We start from the raw sequence: 25,679 nt of genomic DNA, 5'->3' as shown, positions 1-25,679 counted from the left end.
AGGCAGACACTTAACCAACTGAACCACCTAGGTGTCCGTCACTGGTCACTTCTTCTTCAGGAGGACAGAATCAAGAGCCAAGCCAGAGTAAAATTCTCCAAGGATACCACAACCTGTTGTGAGTTTTTTGGGGGAATTGTAGCCAATGCTCAATGGCCATGATTGGTAACAAATGACAAGGGTCATGGTCTTGTTACAAGAAAGGGTTTGGCAATCCTGGGGATCTGTATCACCACCACGTGCAAACCAGGATCTGAACCACCAAAGAATTGATAAGATATGCACCTATGTGTGATTTGATGTGGAGTCAGGATTGTGGCAGGAAAAGCAGAGAATTCAGAAACTGACCTAGAATCAGACACTTTGCAAGTATGTGACCAAACATCTGAGTCTCTGCCATAAGGTGACCACTACTAACTCCCTCATCAGGGCCTCATCAAGGCAAAGCCACTGTGGCCAGGCCCAAGTTTGGCAACAGGCATCCATCTGCCTGACCTAAAATGTAAGGCTCTCCAGTTTTTCAAGAACGTAAACCTGATTACATCATTCTTTTGTTTAAGCCAATTCAGTGGCATCCTATTACCTTTAGCTTAAGCCTGAACTCCCTTGCATGCCCCAGAGGTCCTGCAGGATGTAATCTCTACCAATCACTCCATTTCCTCTCTCCCCTCTTCTCCTATGACTTTTCCTCCCACACTTTATATTCCAGCACACTTTACGTTATTTCCATTCCATTTTTTTAAATAAATAAATCCCATAAAATAATTTAAAAAAAAACCCAAACTGTTCAATTCAGTAAAATATGAATACAGGCCACCTAAAATACTATATTCACTTTATTTCAAATTTTTCTACTGGTTTTAATAACATTTAGAGAAAGAATAAATGAAAACAAGGCACTATTGTATCACATCAAGAAATAATTTTATCCAATGGGAATTCAAATGGGAGATATATTTAACATCAATTCATATATTAGTAACTTATACACTTATTATCAAGTATGACATCAATAAGCACAAAATAGTCTCTTGCAATCTCAACCAAACTTCTGGCTTCCCTTATGTGTCACTCCCACTACTACTAACTGCACACATAAAGAGACTAGGGACAATTTATTGAAGATGGTTTTCCAGGAAATTTATAAAATGAAAAAGGCAAAATATGTCAAATAAAGCATAAACAGCAATGGGCCCAGAATTTTCTCTGGAAAGGCTGCCTAAGGCACTACCAAAAAAACAGCTGTAAATCCCTGATCTGACTTTGAAATTTTATGATCTTGAAAATTTCAATTTGAAGCACAAGGTGACATGACCATGCTAATTGGTGTATTATTTTCTCAGTAAAGGCATATGTGAGAAATATTATCTCTATCCAGGACACTGTGACCCCAATATATATTTGTAATACAGCTGATTATATACGGTGTGAAAGTCAACTTGGTTATTTTTTTTTAATGCAATTTAGGAACTAATGACACTTGAATGAATGATGGCACAATAGGGAAAAGGACTATTTTTACATAAAACAATATTAAATCAGCATATGATGAGGTGAAATGGTCAGACTGTAAGAATTTTACAAAATGGTAATTTAGAAATTGTAAATGCTTTTATTCAAAACTGCAAAAAAGGAATCAATTATCCTCATTTGCTGGAATCACAATTCTTATGACTAACAGCATCTACTGATGAATCTGATCAAGAATGAATAAACAAAATTAATTTAAAAATTGGAATGAAAACGAAAATAAAAATTGGAATGATTCTGGTTAAAACCAGAACACAAAATTATGAAGACCAAATCACTTTGACAGTGGTGACAGAAGTACTGTTATTTGGCTAATGAAAACATGGAACGCTCCTGATCAGTGGTTTCCGAGTGCCCCGTGCAAATAACTCAGGAGCTGCCAGAAGCTGGTTAAGGAGAGTGAGGAGGAGGCCCAGTGAATAGGGCTCTGGACCCTGCTCTGGACCTAGAGAAGCAGTATCTACTTCTGTCTGTTCCACCATACACTGAGAATGTGTGTACATCTTTTTTTTTAAGGCTTCAATTTGTTAAAGAAAAAAATCCTGAAAACCAGAGCAATGTATATATGCTGTATCCAAGCACACAAAGAGAATTGAAATCAGGACATCTGAGCCAAAAAGTCTCCAAACTACTGGAAGAATTATCAGTTTTCTTCTCACTTAACTATTGTTAAAATGACTTGTCAACTGAGATTGCCATAGGGTAACAGACTACTAGTTAGGTACCTTCAGGTTAATAGCACACATGCAAAGGCGAGCTAGCTAAGTGGGAAAGTGAGAACTGCTCACATGAGCTAGGCAACCACAACAGCAGGAGGTCTCCTCTTTAGCCTGACCTTGGCAACAAGCTGTTTCTGAGAAGCCAAAGCTCTTCATGACTAAAAGCTCATCTCCTTTAGGTATTCCAGAGAACAAGCGATATGAGCTCTGGTACAAGTTTTCAATAAGACTGAAAGGCATGTCAGCAAGGCACTGGTGCATCCACTTAAGGATATAGGATAAACACACAATTTTTAACATTAAATTGTTAGAGATGATTGGCCAACATACGAATATGCATAGTACTTGGCACACAGATCCTTTAATAAAATGTTACTGAATCTATTCCGAAAATGTCACATTTGCTAAGTAATATGTTCTAAAGGGTAAAAATCAGGAAAAAAAATTCTACTCTAAAAAAAAAAAGCACGTAAAGTCCACTGTACCCTAACGCAGCAGTGGGAAACTTTTTTTTAAGTTATAACACATTTTTAGGCTTAATACATATGTTTTGGGCTTAGGAAATAAAATAATTAAAAAGCAAAATTTGGTTTTGATTAATACATAACCACTATCATGAGTTTAAAAATCAGACTAAAAATGTTACTAAAAAAGGGAGAAAATGTCTAAATGAATCTGCACAAATGTACAAATCAATGTGTGAGAGCTTAGCAAGGAAATTATAAAAATTGTGTTTTTTTTAAATATTTCATTAGTTAAAAGGAAATGGAATTCTGAATTTCCCCGTATATATTTGGTCCTCATAGCTTTCCTGGACAAAGCAGTCCTAACCATTTTAGTAAACTCCAATTAAAATACTCTAATAATGTTGAATCTAGGACAACCTATTATCTACGCAGATACAGAATCCTGAATGTCACATACAGTAAATGAAAAGGTCAAATTTGACCATGTTTACAGTATTCTACAATGAAAATGGAAAATCCAGGAAGGCAAATAAAAATGGCTTACTTATATGAGGTTCCTTTTACTTGCTGATTGTACATTTTAAGAATTGGATATATGCCTTCCCTTCTCATCCAGTATTTTTTAAGAAGTCCTAAGTGAATGCATACTGTTTTGTAAACTGCATTGTCTAAACTGCAAAATTCAGGCAAAAGTGAATGTAGTTTTATCCCATGGAAAAGCACTGAATACAGTTATAGGAACAAATTCAGTATCATCTAATTTAAGAAGTTCTTGTTTTCAGGTATGGTTACATTGGTTTGTAAAACATATATTGCCTAGAACAAAGTACAGCAACCTGTAAATCACAACCCAGTAATTTTTCAGTCTTTCTACTGATAAACATTCAAAAATAGTATTTTCACCATATGAAAGTAAACACCACAACCACCAAATCAACTTTTCTCACACAAGTTTCTAATCCCCATAGCGTCACTGCAAGTCGCTAGCAATCACTGCATCGATTGAGCAAAGATTAACTTAGCACTTTCCTCCAAAAAAAAGTATAAAAAGAATGCTTTAAATAGATATAACCCATAGAGAACCAGGTTTACATCATAAATGCTGGGGAGAAAAAGCATGTAAAATAACAGATTCATGATTCGGGGTGGGAGAGGAATCCATTGCTCCACAGCACAAAAGAATTCTGCTCCGGCGGCCATAGCCCCTTTCATTTCTTAGCTGGGTTCTTGGGAGGAAGCAGTTTGTATGTGTTGAAGTAGCCCACCACCTGCTGGGGGATCTCTGCCAAGACACACTGAGCGAGCGCTTCTTTTGGAGCCTTATGAAAAAACAAAATCAAAGTGACTTTATTAGTAACCAAATTTTTACTGGCATTTTGATAACAGACTAGGAATACCTCGCCTGTCAGTAAAAAGCAGTAATTCCTAATTCCTAGGCTTATATCTTGTTTTAGGAACAGTCTATGAAACACAGAATAAGCTAAAAAACCGATGTTACTGAGGAGTGCTTTATTACTCCCACTGATATTTATCAAGTCCTTTTTTGGTGCCAGCATTTTGGCATTTGATAATTACTTTTTTCTTTAACTTTTAAAGGTGGGTTTTTCATTCACTTGGCATTAATTCTTTTTAACTTTTTATTTTGAAATAATTACATATTCATAGGAAGTTGTAAAAATAATATTCACCCAGTTTCTTCCAAAGGTAGTACCTTTTATAACTATAGTAGAATATCAAAACCAAAAAACTGATAATGGTACAGTTCACAGGCCTTATTCAGATTTTCCCAGTTTTATTTTACACTCATTTGCATGTGTGGATATATTATTCTATGTAATTTTATCATCTGGGTAGATCTGTATAACCATTACCACAATCAAGATACAGAACTGTTTCATCATCACAAGGATCCCTAACAACACTTTTAATCACCTTCCCCCACACTCATACATTGACTGCTGAGAATGTAAAAAAGCATAACCATTCTGGAAAAGTTCAACAGTTTCTTTAATAATTAAACATGCAATAATCATACGACCCAGCAACTGCACTTCTGGGTATTTATCCTAGAGAAATAAAAATTTATGCTTGCACAGGGGTGCCTGGGTGGCACAGCGGTTAAGCGTCTGCCTTCGGTTCAGGGCGTGATCCCGGCGTTGTGGGATCGAGCCCCACATCAGGCTCCTCCGCTATGAGCCTGCTTCTTCCTCTCCCACTCCCCCTGCTTGTGTTCCCTCTCTCACTGGCTGTCTCTATCTCTGTCGAATAAATAAATAAAATCTTTAAAAAAAAAAAAAGAAAGAAAAAAGAAAAAAATTTATGCTTGCACAAAAACCTGTACATGAATGTTTATAGCAGCTTTGCATATAACAGACAAAAACTGAAAACAATTAAAGATGTCCTTCAATGGATGAACGGTTACACCCGTGGAATATTCCTCAGCAATAAAAAGGAACACATGCAGCAACAGCCCTACAAAAAATTTTGGTGAGTGAAAAAAAAAAAGCCAACCCTAACATTTCTGTAACATTTTTGAAATGACAAAATTATGGAAGAACAGATTAGTGGCTGCCTAGGATTAAAGGGGGGTGGAAGGACAAGGGAAGTGGGTGTGGCTATAGAGGGCAACACAAGGAGTCCTGAGGTGATGGACCTTGATTGTTTATCAATGTCTACATCCTGGCCATGGATTCTGTGCTATAGTTTTACAAGATGTTACCGCTGGAGTAAACTGGGTAAAACAAAGTCCTGAGAGATTTTCATCAGATCAACTTCCAGTTTCGCAAATTCATCATATACTTGTATAGAGTTTTCCTCTTGTTACATACATAGGTAAAGATAAAATGTATTTTAAAACATTCATAGCAACACCATTTATAACAATTTATCATATAGACTGCAAGTATGCAAGTATACAACTTGAAGCAAAACTGTGAAAGCTAATTAGCGCTCTTCAAACCAAAAATCCATACATCCTCACCCCAGACACCTACTCAACTACTTGGTTATGGATTGGTGAAGCTCTGTGTTCAAACTCCTTAGTGTGCATGAAGAATGAGGAGGAGTGGTACTCACGTTCTGGAACTGTCTGAAAGGCACAAACTGGACTATATCTCGGATGGCTACCTCTCCAGATGGGGAGCGGAGACTTCCACCATCACCATCCAGAAACTCCATGGCACCGAAGTCAGCACCTCCTACTCCAACAATGATGATGGACATAGGAAGCTTGGCAGCATTAACTATAGCTTGTCTGGTCTCATCAAGGTCTGTTATCACACCATCAGTAATGATTAAGAGCACATAATATTGCTGCCAAGAAAGAAAATTATATCCACTGAACAGGCTGAGCTCCCAAACAATAAAAGCAATGGTTAAAAACATCTCCAGCTTAATGAGTCATTCAGTCTCTTTCTTGCTCAGTCTCCTTGCCAATCTCTACCCAGGATACAATCTACATGAAATATTCTAATTTCTCTAATGACAAGGGAATTTATTGATACAAAAATTGCAGATTTATTAAAAGTGCGACAGACCACAAAATAAGGTTGGCATAAATATACAGAAGCAAGACATCTAAATGTCAAAGATTAAACTTTTAGTGAGCATAGTGAGGAATAAATACTTTAACATAAGTATTAAATATGTTAAAGTATTGATCAAAGGAGTAAGTGGCAACTCTGCTTCTAAAAGGTCAAATATGGAAGTAGAATTGTTTATCAAACTAAAGTGTACTTTTTAAAAAACGGATATGGTTTAAGGAGGGGATCTTTCTCTCAATTCTGTCATTTCTGATAAACATTTTTAGAGGATGGTAAAATGTTATATAAAATTGTGACTCAATCTTTGGGTCATTTAAATCTGGAATGGAAATAAGTTTTATAACAAAGCTAACACGTGCTGCGTGTTTACTCTGCCCCAGGCACTGTGCACTTTATATGAATTACCTTATTTCACCTTTCAGCAATCATATGAGGTAAAATAAAATCCCTGCCTTACTTTTGGGTATAAAAAGTTATGAAGCTAAGAGAGATTTGGTATCAAGGTCCAACAGGTAATGGTTATCTAATCCAAACCTTTTAAATACAGTAAGTAATTTTTCATCACCAACCGAAATTATAAATTTTCTCAACCTTAATTTGTTAAGTCTACCTTTGAAAGGGTAGATGTTAATCATTTCTTTTTAGTAAAACCTATTTAAGAAAATTAATTCAAATGGCAAAGAAAAGACTCATGAGGATAAGGGCTATTTTTTTGTTGTCTTGTTTTTAATGATCACTAATTTAATAACAACAGTTGTTACTCCTGAACCAAAGATAGCTATATTATTACTTCATGCTCTTTGTATCTCAGTGGAACAAATAAATGGAAAAATGGCACCAGAAGCAACGCCCAGCCCACATGCTCCTTGTCCCCTGGCACTACAGCACTTACAGAAGCTGTCTGTTGTTGTGTGGCTGCAGCAGCAAACCTGGCCACATGGTTTATGATCGGAGAAAAATTAGTTGGTCCATAGAATTTTATCTGAGGAAGGCAGGCCCGATATGCCTCTATAATGCCTTGGATTCCTAGATTAAAAAAAAGCAGTATTAAAAATTGTCAAACACAATTTAATTATTCATTGTTTACCATACTGGTTAATTTAATTATATATATGTATGTGTATGTATATATATGTCTATTGCTTTAGTTAAAAATTCTATATTCAAGAGTTCCTCTTAAACTATGTTATTACAAAACTTCATAGCTATGCTCCATTGCAAAAACCTACAAATGCTACCGTCCCCCAATAAAAGACATTTATTTTCATCTCAGCCAAATTATTCATTGATCTACAGTAGGACTGTTATATTGCATAATTTTTGTGTTTTAGGAACAAGACTTTAATGGAAAAGAATCATGAAAAATGTGCTGCAGCACACAACTGACAATAAGAGGTAAGAAAAATTTATTGATTAAATGGAAAAACTTTTGCACATGTGGCCATAGATTTTACAAAATCAGATGGCTATAAACCTAATGTTTTTTTTTTTTTTTTTTAAAGATTTTTTTTTTATTTATTTATTCGACAGAGAGACAGCCAGCGAGAGAGGGAACACAGCAGGGGGAGTGGGAGAGGAAGAAGCAGGCTCCTAGCGGAGGAGCCTGATGTGGGACTCGATCCCGCAACGCCGGGATCACGCCCTGAGCCGAAGGCAGACGCTTTAACGACTGCGCTACCCAGGCGCCCCTATAAACCTAATGTTAATTGTAGTCAAGAGTTTACTCAATAACTTAAAGGTTAAGCATGGTATGGCAAACTGCATAGTTCCAAAAATTCCTTTCCAGGTTATGTATTACATTTTGCTGCCGAAATACTAATGTGTGTGTTTGTTTATGCCATACTGCCTGGGCCTTCTGGGATGTTGTATAGTGGAAGACTGGGCAGGGCCATTCAACAGCTTTGGCCAAAGCATGTAAATGGACATGACATTCATGTCTAAGTAGACATTTTAAGAGCCACTGCCTGTTTTCACCAGCAATCTTGCTCTTTCCCTCTGCAAAGGGAATAGCACATCCCAGATAAGGTCTTGAGTCCCAGAATAAGAAGAAACATAGAGCAGACTAGCGACATGTAAAGGGATATGTAAATGAGCAAGAAATAAACTACTGCTATTATAAATTACTGAGAGTTAGACTGTTATAACAGCACAACTTAGTGGAAGTTGAATGGCATTCCTGGTAAAAGCACTGCTAATGAAGCTTTGATGTGACATATGCGCCTGTGGAATCTACCCTTTATATTAGGGTGTCCAGGATGCAGGTAAGATACTAGAAACCCTCAAGAACGTCCCCCATGATATTTGTTGAGATCATCAAGGAAATTTGCCTCAAAAGATTTTAATGTAAACCAAAACAGGTCTCTTGCTTAAAATATATCCAATAGAACAGAGATCAACAAGGAAAAGTAGATACTTAATTTAAAAGTTTCACAAGACCAATTCTCTTAACAGTTAAGAGTTCTAATTCACTCCTCTTAGTCACTCTGAACTTAGGAAGAAGTTAGTTCAGTACTAACAAAAATAATATTAACATAGGCCAGCAGCAGGATCTTACTCCCTTACTGCAATGATACATACTGTAGAAAATTTGAGTCCCCAGAGCAATAATATTCTCTTTCATTTTTATCATCTCAGCTTGCTTTCAATTTGAAGATATATGAACTATTAAATTTCTTCACAAATATCAATTGCCTTCAGTTCCTCCACTAAAATTAAGTTATGCCAAAATCCTTCCTTTGCATTAAAGGAACAAGTGAGACATATTATTTCTGGGCAACTAAGTTCAATAATTAATTAAGAAAAGGGGATTCAATTTCCTTGCCTTAAAATAAGGTTGTATTTTTTTCAGCATAGTATGTTCTTTGTCTAAAACTAAAGGGATTGGGATGCCTGGGTGGCCCAGTTGTTTAAGTGTCTGCCTTCGGCTCAGGTCATGATCTAGTACCCAGGGTACTGTGATCTAGTCCCACATCAGGGGACTGAACAAGGAGCCTGCTACTCCCTCAGCTTACCACTCCCCCTGCTTGTGCTCTCTCTCTTTCTCTGAAAAATAAATTAAGTCTTTAAAAATAAAATAAAACCAAACAGATTATTTTTTCCAAACTATAAACCCAAAGTAGAAAAGCTGTGCTTAATGGCAGCCCAAAGATGGGCTCATTTTACTCAGAGTAAATGAACTTCTAAAAAGAATTATCACATGATATAAGTCATCTATATTTATTGGCAAGAAATGAGACATAATTACACCAAATTCCAAAAATTGTTCCAATTTCATCATAGGCATGAAACACAGTTCTCAAAAAGAATTGCTATTCCCAGTTTCAAATGGCTAGGGATAAAAAGGTCACAACTGGCCACTGAAAGTACATCAAAGGAACACTGAATTAGTGTGAAAAAAGTGCCCTGGAAAAACAAGAAAATCCTAATATAGGATGCCTGGGTGGCTCATCGGTTAAGCATCTGCTTTTGGCTCAGATCATGATCCGAGGGTCCTGGGATCAAGTTCCCCATCGGGCTCCTTGCTCAGTAGGGAGCCCTCTGCCTGCCACTCCCCCTGCTTGTGCTCTCTTCTCTTTCTCTCTCTGACAAATAAATAAATAAAATCTTAAAAAAAAAAAAAGAAAAACACCCTAATACAAACTATCCCAACAAAATGTTCATGCTCTTCTGCCTTATGAATACTGTTCATGAATACGAAGATAAGTAAAGACACCCTCTTTTGCTAGAAATCTAAACATTCTGTAACTGTCAACAGGACCCTTTGCAGAAAATTAGCTTATTGTCTACAGTTTTATGCCTCTGCCCCTACCTCCCTGTCGTCTTCCAAACTGTTCAGTCTTTTATCATTTTGTGGTACATTTGGTATTTTAGGTTGATTGCTCAATGGGTAAAAAGGAAGGAGCCCTTGGATATTTGAGGTATTAAAAAAAAAATGAAACAAATGTCAGCCTTCTGCTGTCTATTCAGAGGAAAGCCACTATAAGAATTTAATTCTTTGTTCCTTTAGCCCATTCAGATGTAGTCTGAGTAACAATTATTTGATGCTGGACATTTTTTTCCTTGTAGAGAGTGACTGCTACTCTTGAGAAAAGCTTCATAAATCTGATGTTGGATTACTCATTTTATTGAAGGTTTGTTTTAAAATAAGATGTGAAAATAATATGATTATTTTTATTGATGTATTCTCAAGATTGGGAATTTTCTTGTTCTGTTAAAGCCTCTTAAAGTAGAACTTATCCAACAATCATCATCATAATAGATTTGCACCATTAGTATCTTTAACACTCAAACTAACGTCGTGTAATTCTTCTAGTTTATACAACAGAACGTTAAATATGTCACAAAAAGAAAACTAGGGAGGGAATTTGAGTAAACCACAAGAAAAAAACAAGTAACAAACTAGTGAGGTGTTCAGTATAAAATCTTCCTGTTTATTTTTTAGCTTACCGTTGCAGTAGGGATTGGATGGATTAAAGTTCATTGGAAACTCATGAGAAACCTGCCAAAAGAGGAAAGGATTGATGAAGCCGGTTTTGCTTTTGTGGGAGGCAAATATTTAAAATAAGATTTCCTCTTACCTGCCACTGAGGAGGTATCTGAGCTCCAAAACCAAAAGCTGGAAACATTTTATCACTAAAAAGAAAATTCATAAAAACTGAAAGATCATTTTTTTCAAAATAGAAAATTTTATCTTTACTCTTAATAAATCTGATAGGTTTTTTAAAAAATTCAAAATCTTAGGAAAACATAAAGATTAAACCAATAATAACCACCAGAGAGAACCCATGTTAATATTTGGCATCAATCATTGTTAAGTATTTTTCTGTGCAATGAGGGAGAAAAATGTCTCTCTCTATATACTTATAAAAATGGAGTTTAAATTCATATTTTATAATGTTATTTTCTACTTAAATACTACATATCATTTTGCTGAATAAATATGTAGATAAATCCATAAAGCTTTACAAACCACAAGTTCATTGGTTTATGGCAAACTCATCTGGCAGCAAAAGCTGACCTCAACTGATATGAGGTTATTTATAGCTTTTATTCATGCCACTGACTATGAATATTCATACATTTGGCCACAGAAACATGGTACAAATGCCACATGCAAAATTCTCACATTGTTTGTAGCAAAATGTGTGAATATTTGGCCCCGATGGTTTAGGGATAAGGGATTATGGACCTGAATATATAACATCATGTGAATGGCTGCCAAGTATTCCACTGTATCGATATTCTCCCTGAACCAATAAATATCCAATGTTTTGCTATTATAAAACACTGTAATGAACATAATAATTTTTCTGCTAGGATATATATTTTTTTAAGATTTTATTTATGTATTTGTCAGACAAAGAAAGAGAGAGCACAAGCAGGGGGAATGGCAGGCAGAGGGAGAAGCTGGCCCCCCACTGAGCAAGAAGCCTGATGCTGGAATCGATCCCAGGAGCCTGGGATCGTGACCCGAGCTGAAGTCAGCTTCACTGACTGACCACCTAGGCATCCCAGCTAGGATACTCTTTTTGTATTAATTCTTAATGGTTCTTTTTGCATTGAGGATCGAACCTAAGTCAGACACATCAGGAGTATTTTTCCCAGTTTGTAGTCTGCCTTTAACTTTGTTTAAAATATACTTCCTATTATAGTTTTCAATATTAATGAATGTGAACAAATAAAATTTCTTTCATGATTTCTGCCTCTGCTGCCTTGCTTAGCCTTCCTCACTGCAAGATTATAAACAATTCACACATATTTATTCCTAGAACGTTCAAGGTTTGATTTTGATATTAAACTTCGAATTCATCCATAAAGTGTTTTGGAGTACGATATGAAACAGAAACTGCTACTCTCCACCTGTATCCATCCTCTCCATTCTTAATAATGGAACACCTGAGCTAGAGACCACATAGCTCTACTCCAGCTTCTCTGGGCTGCATGTGGCCAGGTGGTGGCTAGATTCTGGTTAAGAAAATGTGAGTAGAAGTGGTCGTCAGTTGCTTCTGAATGACGGTGCCCCTAGGAGGGAAGGCACCTGTACTCCTTCCCAGTTGTCTTTCTCTTCCTCCCACTGACTAGACAAGATGAGAAGCATAGCGGCTGCCTTGGACCCAGGGGTGGAATCTACGACTTGACAATGGTAGGACTGCCCTATCAGTCCTATACTATCTCTAGACTTGCAACATAAAAGAGAAATAAACCTCTATTTTGGTAAATGCACTTTGTTTTTGGGATGTCCATTCCAGCAGTTTGTCTATACTCTATACAAAATAGTACCCTAACAGGGGCACCTGGCTGGCTCAGTTGGTGGAGCATACGATTCTTGATCTCAAGGTTGTGATTTGGAGTCCCATGTTAGGTGCAGAGATTACTTAAAAATAAAATCTTAAAAAAAAAAAAACTAGTACCTTAACATATACCAGTATGAGTTAGGGATCTAAATTCACTTCTGGTCTCGTTTAACAGCTATGACAACTCCTTTCCCCTAAAATGTCATCTCTATCACATACTAAGTTTACGTACACACTAGGGTCTATTTCAAAGACTTCTTGCTTTGTTCTATTGGTCATGTACTAGTTCTGTAATATTAATATAGCTTTAAAATAAGTTTTAATATCTGCTAGAACAAACTCCCCTCATTTTTTTCCCTGAAAAATTTCTTGGCTATTCTGATTCATTTTTCTTTCCAGAAAATTTTAAAAATCATTTTAGCACTGTCCGACTGCAATTTTGATTAGAATTGATTAATTCTGGGAGAAATTTTATATCTTACATCATTATGACATCTGCCTATCTAGAATCATGGTATATCTCTCCATTTAAACAAGTTTCCTTCTCTGTCTCTTAGTACAACTTTGTAGATTTCCCTCACTATAGATCCTAGACCGCTTACTGAATTCATTCTAATTTTTTTTACATTATGAATTGCGACCTTGTATCTGCTATGATGTCTTAAATTGGTTATTGCTGGCTAGTGAGAAATTGCTGATTTTTAAATTTTTGTTGTATCTGACCACCTTTCTGAACTCTCACTACTTTCTAATATTTTTTTACTTGATTATTTTAGGTTTGAATTCATTCCTTATAGGTTTGCCAGAATTTATGTGAGAAATTGTCTGGTGCCCTTGTGAGGAGTGGCTCTCTGACTAGCTAGTCCATTCCTTCCATGGTTCCAGGTCTACTCAGGCTCTTTGAATCAACTTTGGGGGGTAATTTAAAGTCCCCCCTCCACCCAAAAAAATTATCCTTTAATCCAGATTTTCCAATATAATAACAAAGTTTTACATAGTATTAACTTTTAATTTTTAATGTTTTTTCCTGAATTTACGCTTATAATCTCTATCCCATTACTAATATTCTATGCATGTTTTCTTTTTCTTGGGGGTCAGCATTGGCAGATTGGCCTGAGTTTTGTTGAACTTGCAAAGAATCATCTCTACATTTAACATATTCATTAGTGGGGCTCTTTAAACTTTCCAAGTCCCTACTTTCAGTGCTTAGAGGAAATACAGCACAGTACATAATACAGCTTGGAATGCATGTCTCTGGAGCAGACAGCCCAGGCTCAATTCTGTCTCTGTCAGTTACCAGTTGAGTGACGCTGGACAAGTTAACTCCCTATGCCTCAGGTTTCTCATCTGTACACTGTAGATGATAATGGATGATAACAGTACCTATGTCACAGCAAAGTATGAGGATTAGGCGAGTATCACATAGAAACTATTAAATTGTACCTGACACATAATAGCTAATATATAGATAGAATCTGCTATTATTGTTATATCTTTATTTTTTCTTTCTATTCTTTTATTTTATTGAAAAGCTAATTCATTTATATTCCATTTTCTTGTTTAAAAATAAAAGCATGTAGGGGCGCCTGGGTGGCGCAGTCGTTAAACGTCTGCCTTCAGCTCAGGGCGTGATCCTGGCGTTCTGGGATCGAGCCCCACATCAGGCTCCTCCGCTATGAGCCTGCTTCTTCCTCTCCCACTCCCCCTGCCTGTGTTCCCTCTCTCACTAGCTGTCTCTCTCTCTGTCAAATAAATAAATAAAATCTTTAAAAAAATAAATAAAAAATAAAAAAATAAAAGCATGTAAAGCCAGAAATTTTCCTCTATAAAGATAGGACCACACTGTATGTTAACAACCTAAAATTTAAATTAAAAAAAAAAAAAGATAGGACCATGTATATATTGTCTTCTTGGTGCTGCTTATTTCTAGATAGTCTGTTATTATACTTCGATTTCCTCTTTGATCTAAGAACCAGTTAAGATTTTTTTATTTCCATATGGTAAATTTTATTTAGTTATCCTTTTGTTATTAACTTCTAGGTGGCAGTCTGATAAAGTAACCTGGTACATTTTTTATCTTCTGTATAAGCCCCATTATAATTGTGTTACTTTAAAATTTTTATTATATTTCTAACTATTTTCAGTAGAAATACTTTGATACTCTGTTATCAAACTTGTCCATGGTTATATTTTCATTTTGGATTATGTAACAAAGTTTTCTATAAAATAATTTTTTATTATATATTTAATGAGTTTTGCCTTAAATTCTACTAGCCTGATATCAGAATTGCCACCTTTGCTTTAGATTTGTTTGCATTTGCCTGAAAAGTTTGCCTCTTTAAATGTCATTAAATGATTAATGAAAAGCTCCATCATATATAAGGGCTTTTATCATAAAATAATAGGCAAAGACAAGTGAAAATTTATACTGTGCCCTAAGAGATCCAGAACAAAAAATTATTAATGTGGACTTTTTTTTTTTCTATTGTTTGGTAAACCTTCAAGAGGGTCTATTTAATCTATTTAAAAAACTACACATTGAGAATCTATTCAAAATATTTTACAGCAATTAGGTCAAGTTATCTTTTGGTACTGTTCAAAGTTGCCATTAAGGAAATAATTTGAGGGGCTTCTGGATGGCTTAGTCGGTTATGTGTCTGACTCTTGATTTTGGCTCAAGTCATGATCTCAGGGTCATGAGATCCACTGCCAAGTGGGGCTCCAAGCTCAGCAGGGAGTCTGCTTGGGATTCTCTCCCTCTCCCTCTGCCCCTTCCCCCCACTTGCCTGCTCTCTCTCTCTCTCAAATATATAAATCTAAAAAAAATCAAGAAAAAAGAAAATATGACAGTGACTGCCAAGAAAAAGACATGTTAATAAATGGTGTCTACAAATATTTACAAAATGTGTCATCTAGACTTCAATCACACAGTAACTTATCCCTAATAAGTAAACCCCAATGAAACTAGATCAAAGAAACAAGCCTTCTTGACTCCAGTCAGCTGTTAAATAAACAAGCTATATATAACACATTATAACTGATCATAGCTAGAGATAAGAGGTCAAAAGTAAACCCTAAGACTGCACAAAGAGAAAACTAAAAAAGATAACACAAAAGAAATTTTAGAGAGAAAGTTATGAAAACAACTATTTTAGTCATACTCACGTATCATAATCTTGAATGACCAGTCCCACAGACCAGATAGCAGTCAAATACTCATTAACACCATTGGGGCTGATGTAATGAAGGGAGTCTGGAGACCTTGGGTCACCATTAGAGCCAGTGAAGTCCACTCCGACCTGCCAAATAACAATCACAGCCCTTACTAAGGAGAAGCCGTACGCTTAACGTCCAGGAGACAGACAAACACTCATCCCACAGCCTGCTGCTGCCATTTCCTAACAAATGCCTGGGCCTACCAGTATTTCCACAGACAATTAAACAGTTAAAGCTTCAGCCTGAAACAACCTGCTATTCATATTTTTTCTAGATGACTCAAATCCATGAATTATTATACCCATGACTTTAGACATAGGGCTTGTTTTGTAGGTTGTTTGACTAATGCTTTCTATAATTTACTCTGGGACATATCTGCTTTCCTTCAGAAGGAACAGATCTTATCAATAAAGTTGAAAGCTTCTTGATGAACTTAAACAACCTGTCTGAGTAGACCATACTAAACTGCCTGTGTAAATTTCAAAGTCAGTTTTACAGGAAAAGAAAGAACACTGCAAAACAGTAGGAAAAAGTAACATGTTACAGCCTACCTTGAAAAAGTCAGTGTTACTTACAGTGAAATTCAGCTGACATCCTCCCATGATATAATCAAGGAATGTGCATTCCACTGTAATCTAAAAACAAATAGCAAACTATTAAAATAAAAAATCTCTTTCTTGGGTACCCGGGTGGCTGAATCAGTTGAACATCTGACTCTTGGTTTTGGTCAGGTCGAGATTTGTGGGTCATGGGATCGAGCTCCCACGACAGGCTCTGCACTCAGCAGGGAGTCTGCTTGGGATTCTCTCTTCCGCTCCTTCTGCCCCTCCCCACCTCTAAAAATAAATAAATCTCTAACATACAAGAGATACAAAGAGCTCTCTGACATATATTTTTCACAGTTTAGAAACTGAACAGAACATGATATAAGCACATGGAAACCACCCTAGCATTTGAGTTTAAGTACCCCTGCCCCTACTTGTCAAAAATCTGTAACATTTTACTTTGAGATAATTAAAGCAATGTTAAAATTATAATTTTTTTAAAGATTTATTTGAGAGAGAGCATGAGTGGGGGAGGGGCAGAGGGAGATGACAGAGAGAGAGAGAGAGAGAGAGGAGCAGACTCCCTGCTGAGCAGGGAACCCAAATTGGGGCTCAATCTCATGACCTGAGCTGAAATCAAGAGTTGGACACTCAACTGACTGAACCACCCAGGCGCCCCTAAGATTAGAATATTAATGGCCAAAGATGAAATATACTCACTTTAAGTTTTAAGAAACTAGTAATGAGTCTAATATGTTGAGAGCTTGATAATAATCAAGATTTAAACAAAACAAAACAAAAAAACCCCCTCATTTGTTGTAAGAAATCTCTTGAATTTTTCCCTCTATTTATAATATCTCAACTTGAAATTATGACCAGGATAGATGCACTGAGTCAGATCATTTACACTAATACCCTGGGAAAATACCATGATGTTTCACATTTCCTAAAATAAGGAAAAAACTTTAATATTCTTTGTCTTTTGCCAAAAAGTTGTCAAACCTTTGAAGCAAAGTTACTTAAAAGATTTCTTTACTATTTCCACTCTCATCTAAGGGTGTCCAGATGATCATATGATTTTCAACTGCCCAAAATTCAATTCACATTTCCTAAGATAAGGAAAAACTTAAATATTCTTTGTCTGTTTGTTTAATTTATACCATACTGAAAAAAGAACTTGAAATTTAATCTCCTTATACTATAAATGGTTAACATCAACTAACCTCACACTGTTTCACACTGATAACACCTGAATTCTTGTAGCTTTTCTTCTTTTGCCTCTTTTTTTCATTTATGCATTCAAATTCCACCTGTAGGAAGAAAAGACAAAATATTAACTCTTAGTAGTGATATAAAAAATGCCAATGTTGGGGCGCCTGGGTGGCTCAGTCAGTTAAGTGTCTGCCTTTGGCTCAGGTCTCCATCCCAGGGTCCTAGGATCAAGCGCAGTTGGGCTCACTGCTCAGAGGGGAGCCTGCTTCTCCCTCCGCCCCTCCCCCACTCATGCTTGTGTGTGCATGCTCTCTCTCTCAAATAAATAAATAAAATCTTTTTTTAAATGCCAATGTGATTTTTCTCTTGGAATCAAACCACCTGTTGACGTAGGTCTGCTGCTTTTTACATAATAAAGTAAGTGAAATATTTATCACTGAAATTTCCAAAAGGCATTCCTAAGATTGTATACCTTTTAAAATAGTTCCTAAGTATAGACTTTGCCTCTGTAGATGATTTCCTTGCAAATGCTCCAAGTAGCATTCTTTATTTTTTATAAGGGAAATAAAATATTACTCTTTCAGAAAGAACAAAAATATGCTACTTAGAAAACAAGGAAAAAACCTACCATCAGAAAACAGAAATATATGGAGCCTAACTGTATGGTAAAATATGCAAAGATCATCTCTTTCCCCTGGGAATACTTTCAGGAATAGAACTAATATCTTACACCTTCTTTTCACTATAATTCCTTTCCCCAAACAGAAGGATCTTCTTTTCCACCTCCTTGGCTCAAGCCCTCTTCTATAACATCACCTACTATTTCAGTCTTCTATCTCCATTCATCTCTTTAAACTTTAACTTTAAACTTCTACAACCATATAAAATTTAGTTACATACTTTGTGTTATTCTCAATTGTTTCATTTCATTAATTTTGTTTCATACCTAAGATACAGTCACCTCCAAATTATACCTTCAGATTTTCTCTATCTTGATACTCAATGAACACTTGATGAGACACCTTTTCTGATTAATAGAAAGTAACTTATATACTTCAGACAGTCACTGCTAATTTCCTAAGAATCAAACATTAAAAGTTACAATAGATACAATGCTAAAAAACAAAATTATGTTAAACAAATTCTTTGATAGTTCAGGATCCTGCCAGAGTCTCAGTCATCATCAAAAATATTGACTATTGAATATTTGAGATGTGGGAAAGCCCTAAAGAGAATTTTCATTAGTCAAAGTCTGTGTTACTTCATTTCATTTATTCTCACTTCTACAGAGCGTCTACCAAGTGGCAGGCACTGTTTTAGGCACAGAGATGATAAGATATGGCCCTGCCTTTGAAAAACAAGAGTGGGTAAATATCATCACTGCAGCAACATTCAAAGCCCCATTCTGTTGTGGTGAAGGGAAGGACCAAGATAGCTGGATTTAGAAAAACCCTACATGACCCATAAAGTATTATAGAGTTAGTTGTTCATTCATAATCTTCTAAAAGCAGGTCATTTACTGATTCTGCAAGATAGTGACAAAGTGAAATTACTAAAACAACAGTCCAGACCACTCCTCATGTTTAGTTCTTTTAGATTGTTTTATTTGAACTGTTCGGATTTTTAGCATTTTCCATTAGTTCTGCTTTTTAAAAAAAATTCTTTAAATAGGATAGTAACAGCTGAATTTTGCTATTTTATTTCAAAAACTCTTAATTCAAAGCTAATTCAATTTTTGCACTTAAACCATTAGATATGATTTTAAAAGCCTTCTCTACTTCACACAAGCATTTCTGTACAGGCTACTTCTAGTACCTGTCCTTTGTGACCGGGGAGTAGGGACAGGGCTATAGATCTCTATGTGACCTACTGAAAATTCTAATCTCATTATGTTTGTTTAAAACCCCTTTCTCCCCTCATAAGTGTTATTTATTTATTTAGTATTTAAGTTTTGATCTAAAACTATCAGTATCTTCTCTTAAATTACCTCACTTAAATGACTAGGTAAAAAAGACCTCACCTAACCATAACCTCTTACTTCTTAAACCCTATGTTTGTGTTTTCAAAAGCAAAGGCCATATACATGAACATTATGCATGTTCTCTAAGTATGTAATAAACAATTCATATTATTCTGTTATAAAGAAAATTAACAGCTAATCTCATTCAAACTAGAAAGGAAATAAGATGGGAGCAATTGATAAGTTTTACTCATAAAAGGCTCCGAAATAGTTTTTAGCCACCTAGGTTTTATTTTTTTAATTTATTTTTTAAAGTCTTTTTTTTTTAAGATTTTTATTTATTTATTTATTTATTTGACAGAGAGAGAGACAGCCAGTGAGAGAGGGAACATAGGCAGGGGGAGTGGGAGAGGAAGAAGCAGGCTCCCAGCAGAGGAGCCCGATGTGGGGCTCGATCCCAGGACTCGGGGATCACGCCCCGAGCTGAAGGCAGATGCTTAACGACTCAGCCACCCAGGCGCCCCATAGCCACCTAGGTTTTAGAGACAGAAAAGTTTCAGAAGCTCTTAGAAATATGTTGGGATGCTAAATAATAAACTGAATGTAGTAAAGGCACATGAATGATCTTAACAAAATTAGTATCTTTAGATGGAGGCTTAATATTATATAATTTGAAATACCGTAAGTATGGTTTTATCCTTTCCTTTTGTAGAGGAGAGAAGAGCCAGAGGCAGACTGCACATTACGTTCAAGCCCAGGTATTTATCTAGTGTTATAGAACTTAATTATTATGACCAAAGAAATGCCAAGTGCTTTAAAACTAGGGATTTTCAATCAAACCATATATGTTTTCTGAAGCTAAAGGAAACCAAACCTCTAATTATAAATGTAAACTTATATTCCCAAGTATGGATTTTGGATCATCCAATTACTACACATATAAGATCCACAGATTTCAGAACATTTTGTAACATAGAGTAAAAACATGGCAAACTGTTTGCTATACCAAGAAAAAAAATGAAATAATAAATACATGGCCAAACAGTAAAGTACATTCAAGTGACAAAGATTCAACTTACAGGTGAATTTCTGGAGGCTTCTTTCAGCTTTGTCATGGTGGTTTGAAATGTTCCAATGAGATCATGTGACCCATCATTATCATAATCATAGCACTCTACCTAGAATTAAGTATCATAAAAATATGTAAAAATCAACATCATTTTGTTTAAAGGGATTGACTGCAATAAATGGGACTTACCAAGAAGTGTCCTATTAATTAAAATAAGTGAAAATGTTTAATAGGAGAAGTAGGAACTAACTTCCTGGAGGACTAATACTGAAACACTTTCAAACCCCAGCTATCCTTGGGATGGGGCTCTAGGATAGATCATAAGCAGATGAAAAATACAAATACTGTTTAAATTTCACATTAAGCAGTTTCCACTTCATCTATCATGCCCTTTATAAGAGATGATAAAATCAAAATGGAATTACACCTTCTTTCTCACCCCACTTCTTTACTTCGTTATCACTATACAATGACTAAAAGCCATCATCTGCAGGAAGAAAGGAAGTCAGTATCCTAGACAACTAAAACTTGTATAATTAAATCCTAGATGATTTAGAAATATGGCAAATGTATTTCATCAGCTGCAATCTGGTAAGGCTAGGCTTGTATTCAGAGTTAGACATGATGAAGTCAGATTTGCACCCTTCTGATAATCACAACTCTTAGAATGAAAAAGAAAATTCGAGGAAAGGAGTACTTAATCCACTGAGGAAATATCTGGACTGGTCATTTTAACTCTATTTCCATGTAAGAAAAGGTTTCTAATTCTATTCCTATCTTTGGGTCTCACCCAATGCTTGTTCTCTTTTAAGGCAGATAGAAGAGAGCTGAGAGTACTTGATGTGCATATAGTTTTGTGCCAAGTTGACAGTGTAGCCAGAGGGTAAATATTCACAAGAATACCTGATTATTCAGTGCACTGAGAATATTAAGGTAGTGTGAACTGTTAGCAAACAGAGGTGTTCATTGTGATCATCGAACAACCAATGCCTTTATAGTGCTTTGTAATTTCAGAACAGATTATCTCATTTCCACATTTATTATGTGCACTGCACACATTATCTACATAGGCTTGTGAAGTGGACAAAGGAATTAAATAGTGTTAGAAGATGATATGTTTTATTTGGTAACCAAAATAGGTAAAATAAAGCTGTGCTAATGACACTTTTGAATTCTTCTAGAGATTTAAAATAAAAGCCTGTAACTAAGAGTATTTGCCAAGAGAGTATCCTTTACAAAGTTATATTAATTGCCAACTTAAAATGCTTAGGATTTATGTGTTCACCCAGAAAAGTGATTTATCTTCTTCTCAGTTCTATGAGAAGTGAACTGTGTGCCTATCATAGCAGGAAGTATTTCATCCCTTACTAATATTTTCATTATTATTCCAGGGAGACTAAAAATCAGTCAATAAAGACAAGGACTAGAATTGCAATTTCGAGTAACTATAAAGGGCTTTTATTTGTTGTAAACAGTTTGGTCACTGACCAATTATGACAATTTGATTCTTGCCTTACATATTTGATAGTTAATTCTTATTTATTTATTTACTTATTTATTTATTTTTTAAGATTTTATTTATTTATGTGACAGAGAGAGAGAGAGACAGCCAGCGAGAGAGGGAACATAGGCAGGGGGAGTGGGAGAGGAAGAAGCAGGCTCCCAGCGGAGGAGCCTGACGTGGGGATCAATCCCAGAACGCCAGGATCACACCCTGAGCTGAAGGCAGACGCTTAACGACTGAGCCACCCAGGCGCCCCTGATAGTTAATTTTTAAACAAAAGTCCCTTTATCTGACTCTTCAAACTGTGAGAGGAAAAGAAAATTAATGATCTTAGTAATTTTTTTCCAGAGAAAGTAAAATTAAGATGAAGACAAAAGCAATCTTAATATTTTCATGATTTCACTTTTAAATAGATCTTTTAATTATGGAAAATAGAACTTGATTTTTATTTATTTATTTGTTTGTTTGTTTGTTTATTTATTTATTTATTTATTTTTAAGTAAGCTCTATATCCAACGTGGGGCTTGAACTCACCACCCTGGGATCAAGAGTAGCATGCTCTACCGAATGAGCCAGCTGGGTGCCCCAGAACTTTGCATTTTAGATTTGCATTCAGGAAACTCCAACTTCTATCTAAGACAAGATCAAGCTTCAATAAGACCAATTTTATTTTTTTAAAAAGCATATGAACACCTAAAACTCTTCATATGGCTAGACTGCCTGAGACTTCACGAAACGTAAAAAGATTTTTAAGTTAGAATTTCTGCTATCTCACTAGGAAAAACTCACTGTTGCCCCATTGAAGGCAAACGTTTGGTGCTAAAGAAAGATGTGACATTTATAATGCTGGCCTATGTTCAGATACAGTTTGAGGTAAATGATGTAATGATTTGTGTCATTTAATTTCTCTTCTCAAAAGTTCAAAAACTAGTACTATTGGGTATCATCAGTGCTTGTGACATTGAAATACATGCATATATACATATGCAAATATGTATATATGTACAAGAATGCACACACCACACAATACTACATTCACTAAGGCATTCCCATTTTAGGCAAGGTGGCAGCATGCATGATTATTTCTTTTACTCACTTGATCTTATGAGAATAATAATACATGCTGGAGTGATAACACTGGCACGTTCACACAGCAGCAAAGAAACTATCAATGATTCTGACTCTATCCTCTGCTCTAAAACTCTTTACCACACCTCTAAAAGATTTCCAAACACCAAGAGAATCACAGATGTATGACTTTGTGATATTGCAAAGAAATACAGCACTAAAGAAATAAAGACAGTCATGATGTGGCAAACCAAGTTGTGTATAGTTAAAACAAACTGAGAAAGTTTTAAGAACGGAAGACATTCATCAGAGAAAGCTCAGAAAATCAGTTTACTTACTATAATAAAATAGCCCTGTAAGCATGCCACTGTGTGCAAAAAAAGTTTAAAAAACATTGTTTCATTGTTAACATATTATTTCAAGCAATCAGTTATGGTTTAGGCATTTCTTTTCCCCAACCTTTCCTGTTTCTCAGGTCTAATAAAGTTTCAACTTATTATTTTTAATGTGAAAAGCAAAAGTTCTAGATTTAGTATAACAATAGAAAGTAATTTTTAAAACTACTCTTCTACTATTTATTTTTTACCTAAATCTTCACTGCTGTTTGAAATACCCCATAAATTGTACTTATATTGATTTTTAAAGTTCTCTGCCAACTGAGGACAAATTTTTTTGGATTTAAGGAAGGACGCCATTTTCAATGTAACAGCATCTGTGCTATGTACAATGGTTTACAAAACTTTCACTTTCATTCATTTAATCCTTCCCTTTTTTCGTAATATAGACATTATTTTCTCTATTGTATAAGTGAAGAAGTTTGATGACCTGCCCAAGATCCTTTATCTGGTTGAAAGCCTAAGTCAAGACTTGGACTATAGCCTGACATGAAATCCTGTGCTCCGTGCCATCACCTTTCCTGTTTTTACTGTATTCATTACCAAAGGAAAAACAAAATAAAACAAAACAAACCCCACTTCAGTTTGCTGACAACTAAACACAAGAAGAGGCTTCTATCTGGAATCTTATGTAAAGAGACTCTAGTATAATGTGTCTTAAAAATAATATTTTCTAATAATTGGCTATAAATTAAAACATTAAAAAAAATTCTTAGATGCCTGCTATTTCCTATTCCCACTCTGTTTTCCTAATACTTTATACTAAAGCCATCTAGAAGTTTTCAATGAATAATATCTTGCTCTGAAAATAAGCAATGGAAAATGCCACCACTATTTTCCTCTGCTGCTGAGTGTAGAAGGAAGCTCTGGGTTTTTAGTCAAAGTAACATCTGCTTTTACCTGCAAGGGATGCACCAAAGACAAAGAGGGCAGTTAAAGGTTCCTATTTGCAGAGCAAAGGAATCTTATTAAAAAGGAGGAAAGATTCAAATTGGACATTTTATTTTTAAAAATGAAGAGTAAAATAAAAATCACAATGTTTGATTAAGCATTAGGCCAACAGACCAGTCAAATGTGTCTACCCTTTCAAACTGACCATTTACTTACCAGAGACATTTCTATTTTAATATTCCTAAATACAAATAAAATTCAGTCCTTACAGGTATCTATTAGATATTTACTTCTATTAAATACTATCTAATCAACTAGTTTTATATAAGATATATGTGTATATATATAACATATATATAACTTTAAATTACCTTGATAGTTTTGTCCATATCTCCATAGCACAGGGAGTTAAGAGAGATTTTAAAAGGCCTCCAAACAGGATTCAAGTTATTTTTAATAACCTGTAAAATGAAGATTTCAAAGACTTGTTAGAAAAACATTCAGGGAGGTAGGGGGATGGGCTAGCCCAGTGATGGGTATTAAGGAGGGCATGTATTGCATGGAGCACTGGGTTATATGTAAACAATGAATCATGGAACACTACATCAAAAACTAATGATGTATTGTATGGTGAATAACATAAAAAAAAATAATTAAAAAATTAAAAAATTAAAGAAAAAAGAAAAACATTCAGTTCATTAACTTTTGCTCTTCCTTTTCCTAGATTCTTGCTACATTCTCATCAATCATCCTTCGCCTTTTCACCCAATCAACTTTTTCAATGAAAAACTACCTAGGACAATATTATACAAATGTTAGAAGGAAAATGTGATAGATACATTCTGAGAAAAGAAAAGAAACTTGGAAAATATATTTCACCCATTACAAGGTACACTTAGAAACTACAGACTTTTGCAGATTTTGTCAGAAACCAGGGTTTTCATTGCAGGACACAGAAGACTCAAATTTGGAATAAGAAAGGATGAGAAAGAACCTTGCTGGGTTGGACTTTGAACTGAAGAAAGAGTCTAAATTCATGATTTAAAATTTTTGTAAATATACATATACATAATAAACATATACGCAAATACACATGTTTCCCAGTTATGTCCATTGAAAAGGTGTAAATGAAATGACATCTCGGTAGCAATAAGTATATCTAGCACTACTCTCTTAAAGGAATAGGGTTCCAAGAGAAAGGGCTCATTCCAGACCTGAGACAGAGTGAGCATAAGGTGACCTGAGAATATACTTTAATATAAAGTAAG

General features: G+C 35.4%; 1 protein-coding gene across 1 annotated transcript in view; it reads right to left on the bottom strand.

Moving 5' to 3' along the window:
- Nucleotides 1-818: 818 nt before the first annotated feature.
- The window catches only part of CPNE3 (copine 3), a 50,806-nt gene continuing 25,945 nt past the window's right edge, over nucleotides 819-25,679 (bottom strand). The window contains exons 7-16 of the mRNA XM_026495794.4: nucleotides 24,783-24,872; nucleotides 20,564-20,662; nucleotides 17,536-17,622; nucleotides 16,343-16,402; nucleotides 15,717-15,850; nucleotides 10,836-10,890; nucleotides 10,705-10,756; nucleotides 7,151-7,284; nucleotides 5,792-6,028; nucleotides 819-4,035 (exon numbers count right to left, since the gene is read on the bottom strand). Coding sequence (XP_026351579.2) covers nucleotides 3,925-4,035; nucleotides 5,792-6,028; nucleotides 7,151-7,284; nucleotides 10,705-10,756; nucleotides 10,836-10,890; nucleotides 15,717-15,850; nucleotides 16,343-16,402; nucleotides 17,536-17,622; nucleotides 20,564-20,662; nucleotides 24,783-24,872 — 1,059 coding nt within the window. The 3' untranslated portion in view covers nucleotides 819-3,924. The remainder of the gene's footprint in view (nucleotides 4,036-5,791; nucleotides 6,029-7,150; nucleotides 7,285-10,704; nucleotides 10,757-10,835; nucleotides 10,891-15,716; nucleotides 15,851-16,342; nucleotides 16,403-17,535; nucleotides 17,623-20,563; nucleotides 20,663-24,782; nucleotides 24,873-25,679) is intronic.

This window comes from Ursus arctos, unplaced genomic scaffold (genome assembly GCF_023065955.2).
Source record: "Ursus arctos isolate Adak ecotype North America unplaced genomic scaffold, UrsArc2.0 scaffold_6, whole genome shotgun sequence".
In the NCBI taxonomy this organism is placed as follows: Eukaryota; Metazoa; Chordata; class Mammalia; order Carnivora; family Ursidae; genus Ursus; species Ursus arctos.
This window is presented reverse-complemented; position numbering and strand designations above follow the sequence as displayed.